General features: G+C 42.0%; 1 protein-coding gene across 8 annotated transcripts in view; it reads left to right on the forward strand.

Moving 5' to 3' along the window:
- The window catches only part of map2 (microtubule-associated protein 2), an 87274-nt gene that overhangs the window by 44885 nt on the left and 15412 nt on the right, over positions 1-26977 (forward strand). For 3 of the 8 annotated variants that reach the window (XM_034109569.2, XM_071207095.1, XM_071207093.1), the window contains 8 exons: positions 5685-5946; positions 17052-17141; positions 17429-17503; positions 19885-20100; positions 21536-21823; positions 22896-26039; positions 26163-26393; positions 26843-26968. In XM_034109569.2, coding sequence (XP_033965460.1) covers positions 5742-5946; positions 17052-17141; positions 17429-17503; positions 19885-20100; positions 21536-21823; positions 22896-26039; positions 26163-26393; positions 26843-26968 — 4375 coding nt within the window. In that variant the 5' untranslated portion in view covers positions 5685-5741. Of the gene's footprint in view, positions 1-5684; positions 5947-14952; positions 15035-17051; positions 17142-17428; positions 17504-19884; positions 20101-21535; positions 21824-22895; positions 26040-26162; positions 26394-26842; positions 26969-26977 lie in introns of those variants that run through there. The other 5 variants (XM_071207094.1, XM_071207099.1, XM_071207097.1 and 2 more) reach the window with 5 other exon arrangements.

The following is a 26977-nucleotide window of genomic DNA, read 5'->3' on the forward strand; positions in this document are numbered from 1 at the left end:
ACACACACTTAAAGGAACTATATCTTGCATCCCAAAACTCCTCTTCTGTTCCCTAGCTCCTGCAGTGAGACGGCCCTATGAGGAGAGCCCCGCAATGCAGCATCTGTGTGACACACACACACTCACACTCACACACTCACAGGGAGATGGTGGTGTGTGAAAGTGCTCAGATCGTAGGAGTGAGAGCAGAACGAAGAGAAGGCTGTAGCCTGATGAAAGGTGGAGGAGGAGGTGGAGGAGGGGGAGTAGAGGAGGAGTGTGTAGGAGGAAGAACAGTGATGGGAAGAGGCAGAGGAAGGTGAAGAGGGAAGACATAATAACAGGTGGGAGGAAGATTTATAGGTGAAAGCATGCAGTGAAGTCAGACAAAAGAAGAGGAGAAGAAGCCGATAAGAGCCAGGGACATGACAAATGGACTTCTTAATTAGCTCTGTGATTACCTTGTCTGTGCAGAGTGTCTATGGCTGATGTAGTCACAGACAGTTTATCAGTCCTGCTTCATCTCTTTAAGCTGGACTCACATTGTGACACTCTTTAATTGACAGGGGAGAAATTGGTTTGAAACAAATGAAACTAAACTGATTGACTGAAGAGTGTTTTCAGAACAGGCAAGTTAATCTTCAGAAAACTTTTGATTGCTGTATGATGGCATCATTGGATTTAGCTAATTGCTATGTTTGCTGTCAGATGTTGTGTAGGAGCAGCCTGTAATTAGCCTTCAATCCATTGATATCTGTGAGCTCTTGCTTGATAATTTGTTGAGTTGAGATCATTCATGTTCGCCTATAAAACCTCCCAAACTCTACAAATCTGGAATGCAACAACAGAATTACCAGAAAACACTGGGTTCAGTCAGTGAGCTGTGACTTTGACACAAACTTACCAAACACATCAGCCTCTCTCAGTCTGCATATTCAAGAAACGGTTATGAGAAGTTGTAATTACCAATGTGTTATTGTTGTACTTTTAATCTGGCTTAAAGGGCTAATAGCTTTAGACCTTTTTGTTATTTAGTTCTCTTTCAGCAAAGCGCTTATTTTTGACAGTGGGCTGGTAATATAGAAGCAATGGCAGAATTATAAATATAAACTTGTAACCTTTGCAAAAACATGCAAATGCACTTCACCAAGGTCTTTCTGCTACAGTATGTGACGAGTCTAAAGAGCAAGGCCAGTTCCAAATGAAATGTTAAATGTTGCAGTCTGGCTGAAACATAAAAAAAAGGCTAGTATGAGTCCGACAGCTCATCTGCTATTTTGAGGTGATTGGAATGACTATGTGAAGTTTGTGCTCTCTTGTGACTCTACCGAAAAGAGTGTGTCCTTGCCAATACATGTTCTTCCTTTTGATTCAGCATCACGTATTTCCTATGGATTGTGCCTCACTGGAAAATATAGTTGAAAAAAGTAATAGAGTTGCGCTTTCCCCTCCCTTTGCAATTGCTGTCAAGGTGCCCTTCAGCAAGGTATTATACCTAGTGGACATCAATAACTGTGGTTAAACCGGACAGTTACAGCGTTAACGTATAGATTTGTCTCAATGTGGAAGTCCTTATGAAGCTCATTTCATGTTGTTCTGTGGTGTGTATTTATTCCACCTCTAGAGCCACATTTAGCAAGACAGTCGGGGGAGGAAAAGTGTCCTGAGTGGTCTATTCTGAGAACAAAGTGATGAAATTGCCCCCTAACGCAACATCAGAAGTTTTCTGATTCAAAAAGGTGTTTTCCCAGAAATACTGCAATAGAGCCTTACATTTAAAAATAAAAACATACTTAGTGGATTATTTATTCTCACAGCAACAGTGTGTTGGAAAGTGAAGTTCGTCACAACTGATTAATTCTTCTGAAATAATCAATTTGCCAATTTGCAATAGGTGAGAAGGAGCAGAGATGTTTATGGGCCTTCTGTGCACTCGTAACTCGTAGCACTTTTCAGGAGATGTAACAGTTTGCGGCTGCCACATAAACTGCATAAAGGCATACACATTTTGTGTTAAGAATTATTAAAGTGCAGAGTAAAACAAAAGTAAACAAAGAAATCCCTGTTTGAACTCATAAGTACATGTTGCTCAGTCAGTACTTTGATAAGCCAATGTTGAAAGCACTGAATTTAAAGGTTAATATGTAGGTAGCTGACACAAATCCATTGAGAGAAAGTGCAGTTTCAATCCATTATAATGTACTTTGGTTTCAAAATGGATTACTAATAAATGGAAACAAATCAATAGTTGTAGTGTTGAGATTTTCTTTGAAGTGTAGATCTGTTTGACTCTACTGTAATACCTTAATTAGTCGCTATCCAAAATATCTAGCAGCAGTGTGCGGAGCCTGCTCACTATTCATCTCCATTCTTCCTGGGCACAGAGAGAGAGAGCGTATCAGCATCATCAACCCTCCCTCTGACAAAGGGCCACAAGCTTTTTGCCAAATGCAACAGACCTGCTGTCTACTGAGACACTCAACGTCTGACTCTATCAAATCGCCATCTCATACAGTCTCACTCCAACTGGACACAATGCCTTGAGGATAGTATATTACCTGGACAATATACTTAGATTGCCTACTATCCTGTGATATACGAATTTCTGCTGTCTGCTTGTCTCAATGTCTTCTCTGAAATAACTCATCCTTTCTCTGTCCACTCTATTCTTCTCAGTGGTTCTCTCCTCGTTATTTGGCCTCCTTGACATTTTTGCATCGTACCCTAAACCTGTATTTAGCTTTGAATAAGGGGAATTGCAAGGCATGTTAATCTGTAATGAGACACTGTACTACATTGCAGCCCCAGTTTGTTTGATGTGATGGGGGCGTGGTTTCACATGATAATGTTGCCTAATGCCTCTCCAATCTCTAATCCCAGTTTGCTGACTTTTCATAATAGCAATGGCCCCTATTGTCTTCCATCAGGCTTTAACCCGGCAGGTGGTGCTGTTTCATTCAAACGTAGTATTTTCATTGTTCATAAACAGAATACAGATTGTACACTTAAAAATGCTGCTCACATCTGCTCAACGGGCCCCCACCCCTTAGCTGACACCTTGGGCCTGGCCACCTGTCAGAATGATCGCGTCTGGATATCAGCCACCGGGCTCAAAGTGACCTTCATCATCAGACAGACATCAGTGAGACACAGCTTTAGGACAACAGTCTCATCTCTGAGTTGTATGACCCTGTTAATATTGAGAGTGCTCTTCAGGCAGGGACATGGTGGTGCAAAGTGACAGTTAAGAGTCAATGCCGAATATACTGCTGTGGCTTTCGGATAGAGGGAGAGAGAGTGAGCATTTTATGAGGATGCTGGTGCTGTGAGCTGTGTGTCTCTGGAAAAGCATTTTTTTCTCTCACTGATGTTCCCCTCAGCGCTGACTCATGCAAAGCTCCATTGACTCCTGACTTTGATCCATTTAGGCTGCAGGGGGCTTAGAGCCGTGACATATTCTCCTCAGTTCTTTTTTTATTATTTCTCTCTGTTTAATGCTATTCTTCCCCACTGTGCTCTATTCTTATGGGATTCTATTTCAGGGGTTATCAACCTTTCTGTGTGATGTAACCCTACGGATCTGTCCGTTAACGTTGCCCTTCATTGACTACCCGACATGCTTCAACATGTTGTTTCTCATGGAGCTTAAATGTATAGTTTTTTTTGTAGAACTTTTAATTATATCAAAGCATATTGTAACACTTTTAAATGATAGCCTAGGGATATTACATGTTGAGGCATTGTCTGTTTGCAGCCATGCTGATGGCATGGTATTTGGGATGGCCATGTAATTCTGTTGGTCACTGAATCATAGAAAAAACGATTGGATTCATGGTGATCCCTCTGACTTCTCCTCAATCAACATAAAATTTACTTTTTAGTTTTTGATCAAAATATCTTAACATCCATTTGACTTTAAACTTTTAGAAATACTTTGATGTTCCAGACAAGGAGATTTGTATACATTTGTGTGATCCCCTGACTCTTTTTCAGTGCCACCTTTAGGTCAACATATCAGTTGGACCAATTATTTGCCATATGTATTTCCTCCTCCTCTCCTTTTTGGTCTTTATTCTATTCTTTTCTCTCACTGTGCAGACAGGGAGCAGTAGTATTGAGTGCATTGTGAATGCTGTAGCTGGTGCTCACTGTAGCAGCTCCTCAGTTCCAGGCCACAGTTATTGACTCTTGTTTTTTCCAGCAGACTACCCTTCAGTCTCTGAGGACCGCAGAGCTCAATTACAAACCACTCCTTCTCACATTCCCTTATGCACAACTACACAGCAGTACATGTTTAAAGTACCCTCGCTACATCGGGCGACTGTGGCTGCGAGGTAGTGCCGTCGTCTTTCAATCAGAAGGTTGTGGGTTCGATCCCAGCCCATGCAGTCAACATGTCGATGTATCCTTGGGCAAGATACTTATCCCTGAGTTGCTCCCGATGGCATGGCCAACGGTGTGTGAATGTGTGTTTGTTCCTAGAGTTAGGTACACTGCTCTGTATGAATGGGTGAACGACATGTAGTATGTAAAGTGCTTTGAGGGGTCTTAAAGACTGGATAAAGCGCTATATAAGTACAGTCCATTTACCCTTTACAACCCACCTGCGAAACATTTTCTTTGTTATGGTCTGCATGCAGGCTCACAGTTCTCTTTTTCTCTCTCAGACCTTTGTTAATCTCCATTTACGTCCTTTGACATCAAGATTGTATTCATTTGATGTTTGAAGGCCAATACTACCTCGAACAAGCATTATGTCCTAATATACATGTCAATGAATTGGAAGAAAGTGGAATATCAATCAAAATAGCCAGGCGTATTAATTACCCACAGAAGAGTAGCAGAGTGCGAGTTAAGGACTTCAAGTACAAAACCTTGTGTATCGATCTAACCCTACATCAAACCCATTCATCTGGTTCCCCCCACCTACTGCTAAATATGGCCCAAGAGATCATTGAATCTTACTGACCGTTCCTGCCTCAGGTGATTATGTGGGTCGATCAATCCATTTCCCCCCCCCTTTGCCTCTGCTTGATCTTTTCCCCATGCTGTTCTGGTCAATCATCGGCTCTCAGGGGGGATGTCATGTACACCTCAGGTTATGGTGAGGACTAGAAATACATATTGTTAAGATCATAATGCCCTTCTTCCTTTTGAAGTGTTTCAAGTGTGTGTTGTTCTTGTTTAAATATGTGTTTATATATAGATTATCAGAAATGATGAAGGCTACATGATTCAAGCTATTTGTCCAATGCCGAACTGGATCTTGTCAGATTGATCAAAGCCCACCTCAGATCCCTGTAACCTTGCATGAGTCACACAAATCCAAGGTCTGCACTGTTCATTTTCCACAACTGGTGATTTTCACCTGGGAAACTGGCTATATGAGTCATTACATACACACACAAATCAATAGGGTTTAATCCAGTGGCTGTCACCTGCTCAATAACACCCAAGGACAGTATTTCACACAACCACCTACACACAGACTCACACAAGCGCTGATGCTCTTTCAGAATTGTTGACAGTGGAGCTTCATGGAGCAGCCGCAGGGATTATGACTGACGAAAAGGAGATTTGAGAATGTGACTGATGCAGTGTGTCCTCTGGTCTGCACACTGTTCATTCTCCTCTATGATACATTGCTAATATTGCAGTTAATAATGCTTCCTCCCTTCCTCCCTCCATCCCTTCATGTCTCTCAGCCAGAAGGAGAGACCCCACCCCGTGCCCATTCTTCCCTGCTGCTAGCTAGCACCAGCATGGCAGACAGTCGAAAGCCAGAGGATGGTGCCCCCCAGTGGGACCCATCAGGGGGGCAGGAGGCCGCCGGCAACCATGGAGCCAATGGCTACTCTGCCTACAGGACCTGCCAGCCTGGTGGGACCCAAATGGCCACAGGCCCCTACTCCACCCGAGAGAATGGCTTCAATGGGGAGCTCAGTGGGGCCCCCGCTATAACCGCAGGTAAGATCTGTTTAAAGTATTTAGATTATTCACTTTAATGTTACAGTAAGTTCTAGTGCGTTAACTAGGGGTGTAACGGTACACGTGTGTACCGAAGTGTACCGAACGAATATAACGTTAAACGTAAAAAATTGAGAACGTGAACAACTTCTTGGAAGTAATCTCAGGTGCTGCGTCGCAGCATTCAGAGTAATTTGCTCACATTGTGTTCAACGCGTCATAGAGCGAGCAAGTCATTTCATTGGACGAGAGCTGGTCAGAGGGATGCGTTCAAATGTAGTCAGTAATTTGAGGAACTGTCGAAATGGCGAACGCAGATAAAGTTGAGCTCGAAAATCCTCCAGCATCATTGAAGTCTCCGGTTTGGGAACATTTTGGTTTCGCAGTTACGTGCAAGGATGACGGACAAAGACAGGTGGACCGAACCAAAGCTATTTGTCGGCATTGTTCAACTAAAATTGGTTACGCGGCTTGCAATACATCAAACTTGCACACTCATTTGAAAAGGCATCACCCGAACGTGAATATCACCGGTATCAAAAGACTGAAGTGCAAACCCAACTCCCACTAGCATTTAAGCCTCCACCACTCAATAGAGTCTGGCTGCAGACCGCAGCAAGGAGGCGGATCGTATAGGGGCGGATCCTATAGTGAACGACGGGAGCCGGCTCTCGCCCGCGAACGAGCCGTTTTTTGTTTTGTTTTTGCGGAGGGATCTAGATCGGCATGAAGGCACATTATGCAATGTACAATGTGGACATTATCCCGCTTATTACACATGACCACATTCTCAACAAAGTAACGACATGACTCCCAATAATAATTGAAATGCTTTTATGGATTTAGAAAAAGATTTTATTGATTTAAAAAATTGTTTTATGTATTGATTTAAATTGACATGCATCCGCTAAGAAAAGTAGTCCGTTGTTACTGTTTGAACTAACGTAACAATGGCAGGAACTGCTTCTATAGTGTTTTTGAGGAGCTTTTTGATTACAGATTTGAAAACATCATTGCTTGCTTTAAAAGTAGCACAATTCATTATGTCAAACCTTGGAAAGTATCTAGATATCCCTGCCCTAATGCCAAAAGTAACTGGCAACTGAATATGTGTCGCCGTTTGATGTCTATGTCTGGACCGCTGCGTAAAAAGGAGGGTTTCTGCCCCATTACTTCTCTTCTTACTTCTATAAGAATAAAACACGGAGGACGGAGATCTCTTTTTGTCCCCCTCTTCTCCCCGCTGCAGCCTAGCAGCTGATCTCAAAGCACGCTCCCCTCTCCTGCAGGGAGAAAAACTATATTTATATACTTTATATAGGTTGATACAGTAGCCCCTTTTTTTAAATAGTTTGTATAGGTGTTGCTATCTGTTTTGTGTAGCGTGGTTCTACAAGCAAGTCAATGCATTCATTGGGTGGTATCAGAGAGTTACACGGGTCTGTAAATGCAATGAAAACAATTGGCCACAGCAAATAATTTATATTAAACATGTAATTGTTACTTTTGAATACTTCAGTACAAAGGATGTATTGAATAATGTAAGTGATATATGTGTGTACACATATAAATCATTAGTCAAAACAGGGCTACATTTGATTTAATTAAAAGGTATAATATGTGGTAAACTGAAGAGCCCTTTGGGAGCCGAAAGAGCCGGCTCTTCTTGGTGAGCCGAGCCAAATGATCCGGCTCACCAAGAAGAGCCGGAATTCCCATCACTAGAACGAATGACTTCTTCTGCGAGGATTTATAAAAGCAGCTGGAATCCCTTAAATTGCATTACTGCCACCTACAGTATGTATTTCTGCTGAGTGTCATTATTCTATTGGATAAAAAAAGTTAGGAGACGCCCCTATACGATCCGCCCCTATACGATCCGCCTCCTTGCTGCGGTCTGCATCCAGACCCATCTCCCACCACTCGCAAAAAGTTCAGACCGAGCCAAAGCTATTACAAACACCAAATATCCTTATGTTGCCATGTTAGCAAAGCGCTACCTGGCTGTATCTGCTACTACCTCTGTCAATCAATCAATCAATGTTTATTTATATAGCCCAATATCACAAATGTTACATTTGTCTCAGTGGTCTTCACAGTGTGTACAGAATATCAGTATGACAATACGACACCCTCTGTCCTTAGACCCTCACATCGTACAAGGAAAAACTTCCAAAGAAAACCCAGTTTAAAGGGAGAAATGGGAGAAACCTCAGGGAGAGCAACAGAGGAGGGATCCCTCTCCCAGGACGGACAGACGTGCAATAGATGCCGTGTGTAAATTGAAAAGATAATACATTTGCAACATAGGTAGTCCAAATGTTTGGAAATGCATGTGTGTATAATAGGAAGATGAATCCACGAGGATATCCATCCAGGACCTATGATCCAGGACCACAGCCACGACTCAAGATCCAGCGCTCGCGATCCAGGACACAGGACCGCAGGATCATCCATGACTCCGGATCCCAGCGTATATAGACACCAAAAAGAAAGACATTTGGGGAAGCTGGGTTAATCGGAACATGAGTGTACACGGGTATAGACAGAGAGAAGGAAGAAGTAAGATGTCCCCCGACAAACTAAGCCTATATCAGCAAAACTAGGGGCTGAATCTAATCAGCCCTAACTATAAGCTTTATCAAAAAGGAAGGTCTTAAGCACACTCTTAAAAACGGATAGGGTGTCTGCCGCCCGAACACAAACTGGAAGCTGATTCCACAAATGTGGAGCTTGATAAGAAAAGGCTCTGGCTCCCATTGTACTTTTAAAGATTCTAGGAACAACCAACAACCCTGCATTCTTGGAACGCAGGGTAAGGTAAGATGGCGCCTGCCCATTAAGGGCTTTGTAGGCGAGAAGAAGAATTTTAAATTCTATCCTGTGTTCTATAGGGAGCCAGTGTAAGGCAGCCAGAACAGGAGTAATGTGGTCCCTTTTCCTAACTCTGGTTAGTACACGAGCCGCAGCATTTTGAATCAGCTGAAGCGACTTGATTGACTTCTTGGTACTCCCTGATAATAAAGAGTTACAATAATCCAGCCTAGAAGTAACAAATGCATGGACTAGTTTCTCTGCATCGTTTTGAGGCAAGATATGCCTGATTTTTGCAATGTTACGTAGATGGAAGTAGGCGGTCCTTGAAATTGATTTTATGTATGGCGTTAAAGGATAAATCCTGATCAAATATAACACCAAGATTCCTTACAGTCTCACTGGAGGCCAAATTAAGGCTGCTTAGGTACTAGTACAGTACAGTTCAAATACAGATTATTTCAGTTAATCGAAAAGCTGCACCTTAATATTTATTTTATTATATTTTGTATTTATTTGAGTGAATACATTATTCACAGTTTAATAATAATTAAAAAAGTGATAATTTTTTCTGCTGTACCGAAAACGTACCGAACCGAACCGTGACCTAAAAACCGAGGTACGTACCGAACCTAAATGTTTGTGAACCGTTACACCCCTAGCGTTAACTGGAATCTGACTGCATTATCGGATTGCTAAAATAAGAGGACGTGATGGGGTTTGTTAGTGTGGAATTGTAATCGCTGAAGAACAACATTTTGCAAATTAGCATTGATGTTTTTTTAGGGTTTGTTTTGATGAGGAAAAGGTATTTACTCTTAGTCATATAATTTCCTTAGCCCATTTCGTACATAAAAAGTAAAACAGATGAGCCCTCACCTATTTGTAAAAATGTCAAGTCTAAGTTTTACATTACATTACAAATTAAACAAAACGTGTAACTTTTAACTTTTCTCATGTAAATTTGGTCCATTATGTACAAGACTAAACATACCATGCTTTAAAGTTATGTAGTAGTACTGTAGTTTGTATCAATCATGGCAAGCTTGGCTCACAGTTTGATTCTGGAAAGAAGTCCAAACCAACAGGAATATGTCTGCGTTTAATTTGTAAATGTGTGTAAGATGGGCTTTTGTTTATGAATGAGTGTGTACACATACTGTTAGAATGTGTTTGTGTATGTGTTCCTTCCATGAATCATATGGTGTGTGTGTGTGTGTTAAAGATTGCACATTCATGTGTAAGCATTGTCTATGACTTTTGACAGTGTTAATATGTTATGTGATATGGTTGTATGTGTGTGTATGATAGTTGTTTCTTTTTGTGTGTGTGTGTGTGTGTTTGTCCTGTCTCTTCTTGTGCGTGGGTTTGCAGCACTCGGAGTCCTCACTAGAATTGCATACTGTTATTAAGAGTGCTATAATTACACAAAAAATCTTTCTCTCTACCCCCTTACCCTTCCGGCCCTCCCTCACTCACACCCGGGAGACGAGAACATTAACGTACCAATGGTGTTACCATGGAAACGGCTCCCCTATAATTTAGTTTGCCAGGGCTATTTTTTTGTTGTATCTTACCACAGACAAGAACGTTTAGCATGCGATGACAGGAGCCAAATTAACCTCCCATCTCCCCGTTATTAAAGCTTAACCTGACACCGGTTTGAAGGCTGATTACAGTATTTTCAAGTTTCGCTGCTCATTGACATTTGACCCTCTTTATTCCTTCAATGTCTATCGCTAATTATTTAGTATCATTCATACTTGATCAAATTTATGTGACCGAAAGGGTGTGAGGAGAAGATTCAGATAATTCAGACTCTTCTCCTCACACACATCCATTATATTTATATTATACTGAAATCACATAATGACCCTCAAATTGGGATGACACTAATGGCGCATTTCCACTACAGCACAGTTTAAGCATGCCGTGCCCGGCCCGTTTTTGGTTGCGTTTCTACTAGGGGTAGCTCCGGCTAGCGGGTACTTTTTCACAGTTTTTCTGGCTCTCCAAAATCTAAATCTTTCCGGTCCAACAACCGGGCTGAGTATGCTAAACTAGTGAGAGAATCGCTGGCAACTACAACAAAATGAACTTATTTGACCGTGATTTAATTGTAATACACGTTTCAAAATGATGCCAAAGTAACAACATACTGATACCGGTTAGTAAAAACCATGAATTAATGCTTTGACAAGTCTGCAGACCAGACGGCAGGCGAAAAACCTTTTAAAATGCGTGTTTTCTGAATGGAGATCGGCTAAGCTAACGTTGTATATGCTCCGACCGTCCACACTCACAACAACGGCCTATACAGACATAAATAAACCAGCGACTGTATTCACCATGACACAGACAGTCTGTGGTTTGTACTTGTTTAACTTTTGTCTAGTTTCTGAACAGATATGAGGAGCCATGATCTCTGAGGGCTAACCGCTAATGGCTGATGTTGGTTTTGTGTTTCGCATTGAAGATGACGTCACGGCTCCGCCTACACTGCGTTACTATAGTTACTACCCCAGTTCCTAAACTGTAATGGAAATACAGCATAAAGTGAGCCTGGCCTACCAAGGCCTAACTATACCGTACTAAGCCGTGCATGGCCCTGCAGTGGAAATGCGCCAAATTACTTTTCTAAAATAATAAAATGTTAATGTTCGTTTTTATATAACTTTTACTTTTTTCGTGAAGCATGCCGGTCGAACCATCTGCTCAGTTAAAAAAGAAGTCTCTTTTAAATGTACATCTCTAGTTTATGTTATCTGGCACATTTAGAGTCCAGAGTCCAGAACATTGCTTAGAGATGCATGGCTCCCTAATACAAAAAGGAGAGGCTACCTTTTAAGCCAGTGGGCCGACATAATAAGCAACAGCCATGGTCTCATGTGTTCCTCTGGGTCTTTATTAGCACATATCAAAGATATGAGAGCTGTAAACAGCCTTCTTCAAACTTCAAAGGATTGACTTGAAACTGATGAGCAAGTAAACATTATTTTTTATTTCTCCGAGAGAGGAAAGCTAATGATCTACTCTAAGTTTTATCACAGCAATTTAGCACTGTGCTTTCACTCCTGTCTCATTACACCGAGTACTTTTCACCCGTACTTTTCGCGTTTAGTTCCGTTAGTACCCCTGATGTCGCGTTCACACCAAAAAAATAACTAAGTGCCGGGAACTTTTCACCCCATTTTTAGCGCCTGCTGAGAGTAGGTACTTTCCTGGGGAAAAAAAGTACCACAGTTCTGATTGGCTGGGCGATTGCAAACCACGCCCCGTAAAACTCTGAAATGTTTTGTAGAGCCGCCATTTTATTATCCTCGCATTAGCATTATTAGCATTAGCATTAGCCCAGCGCACCAACGGAGAGAGACTAACTTATGGCAACACAAACGAAAACATGGGAGCGGTGGAGATGAGGAGGTGTAGGCGTTCTGGCGATTTACTCAGAAGACTTCAGTAGAAGCTGCTGGGACTCCCAGTCCCTAACTCCGGGGACTTCCGTCCGGGGACTTCCGGCCGGGGACTTCGGGCGGCAGTATACGCCGTGAAGTGGTTTGCGGCCTGCCAGTAAACCCAAAGCAGAAGAAGAAGAACTGACGTCAGCGGCTTCATTTGCCTAATCCACCCCCAGGGAACTTATTCCGGTGTGAACGCGATCGGCTCTTAGTTCCATAGGGGAACTAAGTGCTGGGAACTAAGTGCTGGGAACTAAGTGCTGGGAACTAAGTACGGCAAAGTACTTGGTGTGAACGCGGCTATAGTCCTCATCAGCAGTGGTGATTCTAGAGTCTGTGGGGGCCCTAGGCAAACATTCACTGGGGGCCCCTCAAACCAGCTTTTCATCACCACCACAGCCCATAGCCCCCCTCCCGGAGCGGAGCAAGGCAACAAAATGTAAGATAAGAATAGGGATGGGTATCGTTTGAAATGTATCGATTACGATTCTGGTGCTGCTTATCGATTCCGGTTCTTATCGATTCCCCGTTTCGATTCCAAAATTGCAAAAGAAAGAGGTCAAACGTTTAGATAACAAAAATATCTTTATTTTTTTAAGCTTTAACTGACATTTTTACAAATAAAAAATATACATGCAATACAAATGTATTGCACAATAGCTGTGCTTTATTTTAACAGAGCTATGCCTGTGGCAAGCTATTAACAGGCATTACACTGTGCCTTGTCTTTTTATTTTTTAGTGTAGTGGAGCCTCACTTCAGAGCATTTACCGCGATCCATCTTTGGTGTTATGAAGTGACTGAGCTCATGAACTGTCTACGGGAGGGCGGGGGGAGCCTCGCTGCGGGGAAACTGTGGACCTCTGTCACCGCAACTTACATGATGCCGTTTAAAAAAATGAAGGGCGGTGCCGGCCGCCAACGGCCCGTTGACACAGATGGCCAGTCCTCCCTTACCCTGGCTGTATTCCACCGGGTCACCGCGGCGCAGACGGACCCGGTGGAATATAGGGTCTACCGCGTTTAGGAACCGTTAAGCAGAACCAAAATTGTGTATTTTGTATGGGTACCCGGTACCCGGCATTTTCTTATCGGTTCTCATCTGGAACCGAGTTTCGGTTCCCAACCCTAGATAAGAAGCAGCGTTTTACGGCGCGCTATGCATGGGGCCGCCTTCAGGGGGTTTCCCGACATGTCGTTGCAGTAAATTAAAGGGTGTTTCATGTTGTCGTTGCTGTGGACCTTCTTAATCTACCTTCTTTGGGTGCCCCCTTCTGGTCCGGGGCCCCAAGCAGTTGCCTGCCTTGCCTGTCGGCAAGCGGCGCCCCTGCTCATCAGTAAATACAACTGACTTGATATAAATCCTTTCAAAGCATCATTTGTCTCAAGACCGAAAACATGTTGCCAGCCTGCTTCATGTGTGGTATAGTCACGTAGAAAAAAACCAATTATAAAATAATTGCTCATAACGATGCACTGATGTATAATAAAATGAACGAGTTTCAAATGAAAGTTGCCCTACACATAAAAACAATATTACCCTCTCCTGCACCTTTTACAGACAGTTATATGCAATAATCAATAGATGTTTTATAATCATCTGCATAAAAAAATGACATTTTTGTTTCAGCATCTGAGTGACAGAACTTGCCTGCAGAGCATGATGTCAGCACACATTAGCGTAGCTCCAGAGCAGAGCAGGGCAGGGCGGCAGTAAGCCTTTCTGTGAAAAGCTCTTCAGACACAACAGGAATTATTGAAGCACGAAATTGCACTCTTGACTTTCCTTTTAGGCTAAAGTTGAAAAAGCCAGCGAGCCATGCTGAAAGTGGACAAGAGAAAAAGATGAAGAGAGGGAGACGGAGAGAAACAGATCGAGTTAATAGAAGGAGAAAGAATGCAAAGGGTCGTTCATCTTATTCTGGAGAGTAGTTGGCTTGCATGAATCGAGGAAGCCCTTCTGTTATGTTAGCGATATCGCATTGACTGATTTCACTGAGCTGTGGCAATTATCTGGGCATACTGTTGAGATGACTGGACAAGATTTTGTGTTGTTAATAAGGACCCTCCATCTCATTAGCCTCAACGCGTACGTTTGGCTGCAGCAGAGAGGAGATTTGACCAAACGAGTCTCTGGTGTCTAGGCACAGACTGAAAGGAACAAATCCAAAGTTGGAGGATTTCTGAATCACAACTTTCCCTCGGAGGGGTTTACAATTTGTTATATACGGCACCTTCTATTCTAAGACCCTTTACTTGAATAATGAAATATTTCACCAAAAACAAATATAGAAACATTGGGAACAGTAACAAAGAAGGGATTCTTTTTTCAAGACAGAGAAAGATGGAAAAGATGTTGCAGAAAAGACCGAAAAAGATATGTAATATATATATAAAACACAATGACGTTATAGGAAATAATTTACGGAATGTTGGTTTTATTTCAGCAGGCAAACATCTGGGCTTTGTTAGATTAATTGTTCGGCTACGTCACTGCCATTGTTTCCATTTATACTGGAGGCTGCAGACTGAGAGACTGAAACAACTGGATGTGTTGCTGGCATCTGAATTACATTGGGACCCAAATCAGTGGCCCACCAGTGTGTTGCTATGGCAACCACTTGCTTTACACATTTCGGGTGCAGGCCGGTTTAATACCAAACGGCACTCCTGCTCTCTCCGTACCCTCTCAGTCCAGCTCTGTGTGAGTGTGTGTGTGTGCGAGTCAGTCTGGCGGTGTGTAGCGTTGACTCTGGGCTTCCAGTCGGTGTCGCCGCTCAGAGAGGGAGCGCTTTCAGCTTCTGTCTGTCATACAGGTAATACAAGCGTTTACTTCATTACGACCGTTTGTCTATGTGGATGTAAGCTGGTACTGGAGATGATGAATGCAGATGTGCAGAGGATTCTGTTTAACAATGCGGCTATTTGTGCATGTGGGATGTACCTTCTGTCAAAGCCAATGAAAGGCGGCTGCTCTGACATTTGACATCATTCTGTCAGAGAGATGCTGAGACAACCAGACCAGACAAGTTGTCATCACCGCAGGCTAGCTTTGTTAATGTTACAAGGTCATTTCTTTTTACAGTGCCGTTGCTTTGTGAATGAGCAGTATATTTTGTATAGCCAGACTGCCTTATTGGACCCAGTGCCTGTGATGCTTCTTTTAAATGTGTCAGTTTTACTGTGTATCTAGAAAATTTAATATTTAACCCTCACAAAGCGTATGCAGAAATGAACTGTAGAACAACAAAGGGAGTAGTCCAGTTGGAACCATTACACATTAGATTACTTCATTCCATTTTAAACTTTAATATATGCGACATATTATATTACAATAGATTTATTTTTGAAGATTATACTCCAAAAACTGGTCAGGTATGTCATGTCATTTCAACTGGATACTCTAGCTTTGCACACTAAAATGTTAGTTTAAGAATAGTTTCTGTATGTTTTTTCTTTGTGAAGATTAAATTTTTTTTCCTGAAAACACTTGTATTTCATATTGAGATTTATGTGCCATGCATTCGTTTTTCGAAAGCAAGTCATTCCCAATGTTTAGGAATTTGTCGAGCGTTGTCTCACTCAGGAAACACAAATATTCATATATTTTTGGAGCATTATTTTAAACCAGGGCAAAGCCATAAGAGCCATTTTTTATTCTTGATTCCACAACCATTGATTGCGTTTGATGTTGATCTTTAAGCTGTATTTTCCGGTAGAGGCTTGGAATCATTGAATAGGTGGGACACGACATATATCACAGTGTGCTCTTGAAAATGTGAAATAGCTGCTTTGAGTAGGTGAGTGGGCAGTGTTAAGTGTTCCCGGAAGAAGAGTGTGCATGTGTGTGTAGATGCATGTGTGGATGCTTGCCAGCTTGTTTGTGTCGATGTGTGGGCGATTGTTGGATAGAAAGAAACAGCAGCAGCAGTAAAAGCATTGCACTGCCACCCAATCCCACATAACCACTGTTTATATGCAAATGAAAGTTTGTTTGATTAGAACTCTACAGTTCACCCTGCGTGCAATACTAAAACTGATCCATGCAGCCTGATGTAAGCTGTAAGGTAGAAATTGTAGGCCAGTTTAGTGAAAGGTCACTTTTGGGGAAACAATGGTGTAAAAGTCCTATTTCTATATGAAAACACATGCATACATAATTATCACAGATTTTGTCATTTTTTCTTCAATTTCCCTACTCTTTGCTCTTGGCAGACATCACTTTGAGCTTACTTTCTGCTGTATTTTCTTCTTTTACCATCCGTGTCAGACAGCCAGAAAGTCTTGAAAGACGGATTTTTGCATTTCAGTATCACATGTATCAAACCGATTTTATCTCACCATAACTTCCATGGTTCAAATTGGACCAGGAACCTTTCTTTCATGTCATATCCTGTCCCTATCTCTGCTTCTTCTGTCTGTTTATTTACATGTCAAACTAAATCTTGAGAAAATGCTGATACGACTGGAATTGGCAAGATCGGATTGTTTTAGTATGAATTAAAGTATAGAAATGTCGTTGTTAGGAAGAAGCTAAAACATCCATAGGTGTCATCTTTAGTCTGCACTCGGTTGCTGGGTTTCCATAGCAACACTCACTGCCTAATCATCCCTACAGCAAAGTAAAAATCTATTCTCACTCATAGTGCTTTTATTACACGTTTGTAATGCTTGTTTTGAATCAAATTGACAGATGATATAATCTCCCTGATGTACTGGAGTTTTGGGATTTGTCCCAAACAAATTCCTTCTACTAACTGCTTCTTTGAAATGTTTTTGTTCTTGCAATAATCTTGAAGTTGATTAACCTTGTGTCTGTTTTTCTGTGTTCAGAGCAAGTGTCAGCGCGGATTGTGCAGGAAGTGACTGCGGAGGCAGTGGCGGTACTAAAGGGAGAGCAGGAGACTCAAAGGCTGCCATCAGGTAAGACGCACACACTTATTAACAATGCTCTGTACATTTTATATTCTTAATGTTCAGTCAGGATCATAGTTAACATTATCATGGGACGACAGCTAACTAACAAAGTTAATATCAGTCCTGGTAAGCATACAGTCACTATGGATGAGAATGGGGAGAGATTATCATAATTTGTTTTGGGAGAAAATGAGAATAGATAAGAAATAAATAAATAAATGTACTTAATTATTAAAGAAGATTTTCAAAAATAATAATTATTCCTTCCTATATCTCACACATACCTTTTGAAGTTGAAGACACTACAAATTTGCCCCCCTCACCTCCCCCCTCACCTGCTGCCGAGCACTTTGGTCCTCTGGAACAAGGTAGGCCAAGAATACAATGTGTGTTCATGAGAGTATGTCTCTAAAAGAGAAGATTGTGATTTCCTTCTTTTCCCCCGACTGAAGCCTTGGGATGTTTTGTTGGCCAACACATTTGGGTATTGATATTGGTTGGCTCTGGGGCTGCTCTTTAACCCCCCCCCCTCAGGACATGCCCTATAGGAGACAAACCACACATTGGTCGCCTAAAGAAGTCTTTACATACCAGAGTTGCTTAAAGCAGGAACATTATCTCCATTTTTCAGACATCCATTTCATCCTAAATCCTGCTTCCTCCTCATCGCACAGCTGGAACCGATACAATTTGTATCTTCATCGTCATCGTCATTTATCTCTGAACGAAAGAAGCGCTCACACGCATGACCGCCTTGTGACAACAAGTGCACTCTTCTTTATCGTCCTCTTCTTCCATTTTCCTTTCTAACATCTACACCTGGTCTTACCACACACTTAAATGACAGCCAATTTAGGTAACCCTTCAACTTCTTGTTGTTTGTCTTTTTGGTTGAGTTGTGTATTTTGTTCTGCATGTCTTATCATGGTGTTGTGTTTTCTTGTGATTGTCCCGTCAGTCTTCTTTGCAATTATTTGTTTGTATTGTTAGTGTTTATTGCTATAGATAACAATTGTAGCCCCATAACATGTAACCTGAAGAGATAGCGTCAATTCTGATTTGTTCATTTGTTTTTAACTTGTATTGAAAGTTGCAATCATGTTGTCTTCTTGTTAAGCTGTGAAAAACGTTCACACCAGCGGCATTATAGTCTTCTTCTCTTCTATGTTAATCAATGGGTTGTACATCAAAGCAATTTGGCTTCATATTATCAGCCCATAATAAATATTGGCTGTAATTTCATTATCGAAATAATACATAATAATATAAATGTCCCTTTGTCGGCTTACTTGTTGCCGTGCATCACCTGTTTTTCTTAAATACTTAGGCTACATTTCAAACAATATGTTCTTTGCTTTTCGATTTTGACCATTCTCACTGTTGTACTAATTGGTTCTGTATCTCTGACATTGGAATTGTAGGCTATGTAGTAACTTCTTTTGCAGCTACAAAATGGTTGTACTACAGTGTAACAAGCTCTTCCATTTGCCTCACACTTGGCCTGTCTCTTCATGTCTGCTCAGAATATAATGAGGAGAGTTAGTAGATTGTTCAACCAGGCACTAAACCCAGATGATCAGATGGTTGTGGTAACATTGTGTTTTAGTATTAGAAGTAAGGACTGCGTAAGGGGTGTCCTATAGAAGGAGGCAGTATCGTGCAATTGTTAACAGATAGTGTGCTCTAAGGTAAAGTGTTTTGTGGTGTTGTTGTATAAGAGTTCATCATTCAACAAGTAGGCACTGAAGGACTTAGCCATAAGATTGGCTGATGGTTTCTTTGAGTTTTGTTTAGGCCACTATTGCTGCATTTGTAGTTTAAATGTTGTTATTAGTGTCTGTGTTTTATGTCTTTTATTAAGGTTTAATCATTCTTACGTGAAGCAGATTATTGTTATCTTCCTCAAACATTGCAACATTTTACTACAGTATGGCTGGCCCACAAAGCATTGTGAATTTTGAGTTGCTTTTCACTGTCACCTTGTTGATGTCCTGTGTGTTTCTCTTGCTCTCAATCAATCTTTATTTTCATCTTTCATCTCCCCGTGTGATGACTCTATTTGTGTTGCTTGTTTAAAATGTGTCTGTTATTGTCTTAGTTTTTTTTTTTTCTACCTCAAGATTGATCTCCCTTTCACTTAAGACATGTCCATCTTAAATACAATTTAGGCTACTTCTATTAAAAGTAATAATAAAAAGTAGTAATTTGCTGAAAATGCAAGAATGGCAGCTAGCCCCAGTTGAACTCATTTGGTATGACCTCCTGTTTGGCATTGTCTCATAGCTATACTGAAAGCTCTAACCAAGGACCTTATTCAAAAAAAAAATATATATATTATATTTTTTAATATTCATCAATAGATGCCAAACAGCAAAAATATACAACAACAACAAGAAACATATGGTGCAGTTTTTTATTTTGTAATAATTTTATTTTGTAATAATTTTTTTCTAAACTTGGATGGGTGTTTAAAAATCAAAAGTCAAAAATAACATGTGCAAAAGTTTCTTGTTAGTTATTTTGCGCAAAAACCCCTGATCAGGTGGATTCCTATCAAGTTTTGAAAGAACCTCAATCTGAGTCTTAATATTAATTAAGATGGACATTCTTTGGTGTGTTCTCCATTTTCTATTGTTTTCGTCTTCATTGTCCTTCCGTCCTGTCTCCCTCTCTTCCTCTTCGCTCTCTCTTCAGTCCGTGTGTCCAGATTTCCCTGCAGTTCTTCTCCTTGTGTCTGTCTTGTTTGTAGATGTAGGGGATGAGGAGGAGGCGGGCCCTCTCCGCCGTTTCCAAAATTCTCGGGAGAGGTGCAAGTTCCTCGCCCCCTCCATCTCAGTTTCCGTGCCCGAGGACGACCCCTACCACTCCGACGAAGAGTACTATGAGCACCCATTGTTCAGCCCTGAGTGGACGCACTCGGGCTCCCGCCCCACAGGGCAGGCTGTGGCCTTTAGACAGATCGAAGGTGAACCACGCATGGTTCCTGTTTGCCATTCCCCCTCCATTCCTCTCTTTCTCACTCTATTTCCCTCCTTTCTCTTTTTAACACCTATTGCCTCTCCTTCTGTGATTTGACCTCCATCCCTCCCGTCTCTCCGTCCGTCAGTTTGTCTCTTCGTCCGTCAGTTCGTCTGTCCTTGTGTGTGTTGTGTTTGTGTGTCCTTGTGGTGTCTGTTTGTTCTTGTGATTTTTGTTTGCTCAAAAACTGAGCAATTTCATATTTTTTTTTCTTTCATCGATTTCACCCAAAGTCATTGCTACCTGTGGTTGCCATGCTGTTAAATCCAACACATAGCAATGATGTCTCTAAAGTAGGATTCATTGAACATCACTACAGCTTTCACTACAGCTCTCATCAGTAAGTCCCATTGACACCAAGGTTTACTCTTGTGACTTCAAATAAGGTCCAAATGGTCAGTACAGTGCATGATTAATAACATCCATGCACAAAAAACTTTCAGAAATCCCCCAACACACACAAAATAACTGTCTTTCCCCCCCCCAACATATGCATTCATTCATTTTAACACAAGACATTACAATGATTATATTTACATTTAAAAAAAAAAATAGCATAATTGTAGACTAATTCTTAACTCCCCCAGCCTCCCGCAACATATATATATAATCACCGTTGACAACAATCTTGTAGCAACATTGTTTTGCTTAAAGTTATAATATGTAGAAACGTCTGGGTGCAAAGCAACTGAACAGAATATTTGTTACATTCAGAACTTACTCAAAATGTGCAAAGCTGCACACCCTTATCCACCATTAAACAGTAAACAAATCTGGTCTGCGCAATGTCCTGAATCTTGAGGCATTTTGCTTTGCCTGTAATGGACTACAGCTCCTCAAGGTTGCATTTTCTTAAGAGCTAGGGATTTCAGAAGTGCTCTGAACAGAAATGCCTCTACAAGAGCGCAATTTTAGACCTTGAAATATTACGACTTCATTTATATTTTCATTTTCCAACCTCAGTTGTCAAATATGGTAGCTCAACTTGAGTTGAAGGCAAGAGAAAGATATAATTGTAGGCTATATATTTGTGTTTTCTTTTACAAAAATGATTCTTGATGAGACAGTAAGTGCTGATATAAAAAAGACAGATATTAAGAAATACATCTCTGCATGCCTTTAACCAAAGAATATCTTCTTAGTTTCCTTTCATACTGGGTACAATAAGCCCTAAATGTAGAAAAGCAAACAAACAGAATAAAAAACGACTTGCACACAACACTGTACTATTTGTGTAATATACCTATATGTGTGAGCAGACATACACTTTAGTTCATCTTTTCCTAGAGATGAAAGTGTCCCATCGTAAGTTGTGTTCTCACATAACCCAAGTCTGTGTTGCCTGTAGTCTAAATGTGTCCCCCTTTCACCCTGTTTTGGAGAAGAAGAGACCATGGAGGCTCTTACAGCTGAATACGAGGAGGAGGTGGAAGATGAGGAGGAAGAGGAGGAGAGTGCAGCAGAGTCCGAAGCAGCTCTTGATGAGCAGCAGTGGAGCGGGGAAGAGCCTGAGCTGGACTGCCCCCAAGCTGAGCCTTTAGAGCAGGCAGAGGCCATAGACGAGGCCCAGGATCTAGACCTGGAGCCGGGAGAAGCAGCTAGTGCTGCTACAGACAGTTCTGTGGACAGAGATGAGGAGGAAGCAGGGGGGTGGGAGAGCCCTGAGACAGGTGTGTCCTGCCCTCTGCTCTCCCTGCCTGCATGTTACTGCATTGTCCACTGTATAGAAATGCCAGATGTGTCAAAAGGAACATATAAGCACATAACATAAGCATTATAATTCAAGTGGAATGGCAAGTTACCCTCCCTGCACTACGCTCTGGCTGCAAGGCAACACAGGCTTGTTGGTGAAAAGAGTCACATTCTTTTAACCTATACTTTAACTTTTCCCTATTGTGAGCTATTTTTGCGCTTTGATATGATTTTTCCTTGCTGTTGTTTTTGGGGCCGGCCATTTTGTATTGGTATGATCAAGTGAAGTGTTGCTGAATGTAACGGTGCTGTTTTTTCACCGGCTATAAGCCTGCAGGTTTCTTGTTGTGTTTACACGTGGCTTGGTGCTGGTATGCCAGTGCTATGCACTTTTTGTAACCATGAATCATACTTACTAAACCTGGGTCATTCATATTATTATCATGATCCTGTGTACATATGCAGAGGATTTCATGGTTGGCTGTTTCGTGTTAAGTGTGATATAGTTTCATCAAATTCCTTATCATATCAGCGTTTGTTTGTTTTTGGCACTGTTAGTGACATTGTATGGCATTTCTCTGTCATTCACTAACAAGGTTCTTCTCTATTTGGGTGTACTGATATATTCGCTATCAATATATTTATAACTATGTGATAGATTTGAATTCGTGAAAATCGCATTCTGTGGTAGCCATTGTAGAACGAATGACAGAAATGTTGTACTTCTTTCATTTGATGTTTTGAAGACTTGCATGAATATCCATCCCATTAATTGTTCCCCATAAATCAGCCTCACAGTTTCCTCATGCCGGTTCCGTCACATACCATGTCATATTATCATCCATCTGTGACTTGGTGGACCCCATACACTCGCCGTACTTCTTCAGCGATGGCCGTATCATTGTGCTGTAAGTTTCTAAGGAGAGCTTTGCCTGTTTCTGTGGTAACGGCTTTCCCAGTCCCTGGCTTAATAAATATCTCACTTAAAGCATGCCAAAGCTTTGTTATTCTCTGTTGATAAAAACAGCAAACTTACAGATATTCTTTCAGCTTTAAAGATGGACTCAGACAAGCAGGGAAGCGAGAAAAGTGGTTCCATGAGCCCGGACAGCATTGGGTCGGAGAAACGTCCAGAGGAGTCTTTTGAGCCCCAGATGCAAGGGTTCTTTGCTGGGGAACGAGTTGTACCAGAGAGCCCCACCATGGATATGCCATCCTTTGTACCTCCAAATGTTCAAAACCAAGCCAAAGAATCTGCCAGCTCACTCACACTTCAGCCTACATATGGCGAGCCAATCACAGTGTCAGAGAAACAGCCATCAGTGGAAGTGGTGGAGATCATCAGCATCGGTGCTTCCTCAGATTTCTCATCACTGGGAGACAAAAGTCAGGTAGAAGTCTCAACGAGGGACTCTGCAGACAGATCTGGCATGTCAGCATATTTTGAAACATCAACTGTGGAGGTTGAGGAGTCTTCCCAATGTAAGGCCGAGGGTTATTACGAACTGAGCAGATCTGGTGAAGAGAAGAGTGCAGTTGACGACAGGCCCCCGGAGATCAGCTACAGCACACTAGCTGAAGCTCAGGATAAACCGGAAACTAAGGAACGTACATCAGAAGACAGTAGGTTGTTCATAGTTCCCGACAAGAGTAATGAATGCAGGCTTTCCCCTGGTAAACTGGCCTTAGAGCAGAGGAGTTACTCACTTAACATTACCATTGGAGCAACTGATCCGAGCGGCCGGGGCAAACCTAGGAACTTCTCTCCACTGGCCACAGATATCATGTCCTACACTAGTGGAAGTCTAGATGAGGCAGCAGACTACCTCCCAGTCACTACACCCTCTGTGGATAAGCCTCCACCCTTGCCTCCACTGATATTGGAAACTGCGGCTTCCATCACTTCAGATTCTTCATCTCCTCCAAGGACCACAGAACGAGTTTCAGTACCCAGCCCTGAACTGGAGTCCCCAGAATCCCCACAGTCCCTTAAGAGCAACTTTAAAAATGGCGCTGTCATGTCGCAAGACTTGCCTGAGATGCTGGATCTCGCTGGTACCCGTTCCCGGCTGGCATCAGAAAACACTGAACCAGATATCACCAGGAGAAAGTCAATTCAAGCTGATTTTCAAGCCTTTGCCGATGATCCACTAGCAAGCATGGTTTCAGGAGAACTAAGTCCTAGTGCCAGAAAGAGTGAAAGCCAGCTAGAAGAAATGGGCTATTGTGTGTTCAGTGAATACTCAGGCCCAATGCCATCACCTGCAGATCTGTTCGGCCCGACAAGCGTTTCTGCACAGGCTTTCACCCACTCTGACCTTGAGGAAAAAGTGGCTGCGCAAGCTAGGAAGTTAGCAGTCAGGGACACGTCTATGGAGGACATAGGGATGGCTGATGTCACTAAAGAGAAAGACCACAAGCAAGTAGAAAGAAAACATTCTGCTGAAGAAAAGGGAAAAGAGGTTGCAGATGAACAATCCAAAAAATATGTAAGCGACACACCACCGGCTCAGCCAAGTGAGTCCTTTGTGACACCAACAGTCACTGTTACTTTAGAAGAAGGCGGGAGGGCGGGGAGTGAGACCGGACGACAAGCCAGTGGCGAGGGATCAGCCTCAGAAACCGAGATTGCAGACTATGAGAGGCAGATACGTAAATTAGAAATGGAGGACAGGCCCCTTAGTATGGAGGAGGAAAGGGAACTGCAGGAGCTTCGAGAGAAAGTAAAGCTGGTCCACCAGGAAGCCTATGAGGAAGTGGATGCAGAAGATGTGTACCAGCTGACTGGTGTGGCAAAGGACCGGATTGCTAGGCCTGTAAAAACATCACCTGCTTCGTCTGTTGATAGCAACATTGATGATGACAAGCTGCTCTCTCCAGTGCTTTCACCATCAAAACTTAAACAGAGAGAAGTCTATGGGTCCCCTAAAAGAACAGCTTCACCTGTGTTAGGAATAACCAAAGAGAAAGAGGAGTCAGAAAGAAAAATGAGGCAAGAGCAAGAAAAGGAAGCTGCGGAGACGAAAATGAAAGAAGAGAAAGATGAAGCAGATAGGATAATCAGGGAAGAGGCTGAAAGGAAAGAGAAGGAAATGAAAGAGAGAGAAGAAAGGGAAAGGAAAGACAAAGAAGAATCAGAGAGGATACTGAGGGAAGAAAAAGAAAGGAAGGAGAAAGAACAGAGAGAACGGGAGATAAAAGAGATAGAAGAAAGAGAGAATAAAGAAAGAGAAGAGAGGGAAAAGATGGAGGAGGAGAGACAAAGGAAAGAGAGAGAGAAAAAAGAAATAATGGAGAAGGAATTTAAAGACAAGATAGAGAAGGAACTTAAAGAGAAGGAAAAGATAGAGAAGGAACTTAAAGAGAAGGAAGAGAAGGAAAAGATAGAGAAGGAAGAGAAGGAAAAGATAGAGAAGGAACTTAAAGAGAAGGAAGAGAAGGAAAAGATAGAGAAGGAAAAGATAGAGAAGGAAGAGAAGGAGAAGGAAGAGAAGGAAAAGATAGAGAAGGAAAAGATAGAGAAGGAACTTAAAGAGAAGATAGAGAAGGAAAAGATAGAGAAGGAAAAGATAGAGAAGGAACTTAAAGGGAAGGAAGAGAAGGAAAAGATAGAGAAGGAACTTAAAGAGAAGAAAGACAAAGAGAATAAAGAAAAGGAACTGAAAGACAAGGAAGAGAGAAAGCAAATGGTTACAGTGGACACGCCTGATGATATATCAAGACAACCAGAGGTGCAAGCAGCCAAGCAGAATGTGGCAGTAGAAGCTGTGGATGCTAAAAAGGGGCAAAAGGAAGGGGAGGAAGTTGAAATAGAGAAAGTAGCCGCAGGATCAGCGGTGGCAAAGGAGATCCCAGAGACTCGTGCTGCCATCGAATCAGTGGTCACCGTTGAAGATGATTTCATCACTGTGGTCCAGACCATCGATGAAGCAGATGAGCCGGGACACAGCGTTCGTTTCTCTGGTCCACCTGAAACAGGAGCCTCAGAGGAAGAGGAAGAGTCTGTGGAGTTGGCCCAAGAAGCTGACCTGGAGGCGGCAAGTCTAGAGGAAGTAGTAGATGTTCCTGAGACCCCTGCCTTCCCTCTGAAAGAGGCTCAAAGCATTGACACCGATGGACCCACAGAAAGTTATGATAGAGATGAAACCACAATGGACGACTCCATCTTGGACAGCTCCTGGATTGACACACAAGGTGAGATCTCTTTGATGGTTTGTCTGTTCAAAGTGTTCTTTTTCCCCCTTTGCTCTTCTGCTTCCAATAAAAACACATTAACACTGTCTTGTATTTCCCATGTCCTTCTTTGCTACACCACAGATGATGATGATAAGAGTATGGCGACAGAAAAGTTTGAGCCTTTGCCTAAGGCAAGCGCAGACAAAAAGCCTACTGTGGTCAAGGAGAAGCAGACACAACAGAGAAAGGCGGAGAAACAGCCGGTCAAACCAAAGGCCGGACGGGCTAAAGGCCGAATCTCTACACCAGAACGCAAGCTTGTCCGCAAAGAGCATATCTTCGTGCCGAGAGAAGACAACAAGAAGAAAAAAGGTTCTCACCATTTTTCATTCCTTTTGAATTCTTGAACTTTACAGATGAACAAGTAGTTATTTATAAATATTGATACAAAAATAATATTTGATACTTGCTGCTCGAAATCTGCAGGGATTGTTATACAATGAATATTTGTATTTGGTCTGTTTCTTTGTCCTGTCTGTGTAAAGCCAGACATCATGTGCCTTAATAGTGTTTTCTGCTGTAAATCCAAAAGAACACAGCATCTTTGAATGTATTGCTTCGCGATACAAATGCACACAATTGCACTCCTATAATAACTCACTGACAGTGATTTGAGTCAACTGTTTTTAGTATAGTCCAACAAATGTGTTGGCTAACTTTTTTTTTTATTATTCTGCAGAATTACATATTTTATGTTTAAGCCTCTATCTCTGCTTATGATTCTCTCTCTGCTTTTGTCAATGCCTCGATTCCTCTGATAGCTGTGATAAGGACCGAGTTTACAAAAAAAATGCAGACACACAGTCAATCGCCATCCAAGAGGAATGGGATGAAACCAGCCGTCCGCCAGACCCAGCATCACTCCTGTCCAAGAAGGAGACCCACAGGTGACACAT

The sequence above is a fragment of the Pseudochaenichthys georgianus genome, chromosome 21 (assembly GCF_902827115.2).
Source record: "Pseudochaenichthys georgianus chromosome 21, fPseGeo1.2, whole genome shotgun sequence".
In the NCBI taxonomy this organism is placed as follows: Eukaryota; Metazoa; Chordata; class Actinopteri; order Perciformes; family Channichthyidae; genus Pseudochaenichthys; species Pseudochaenichthys georgianus.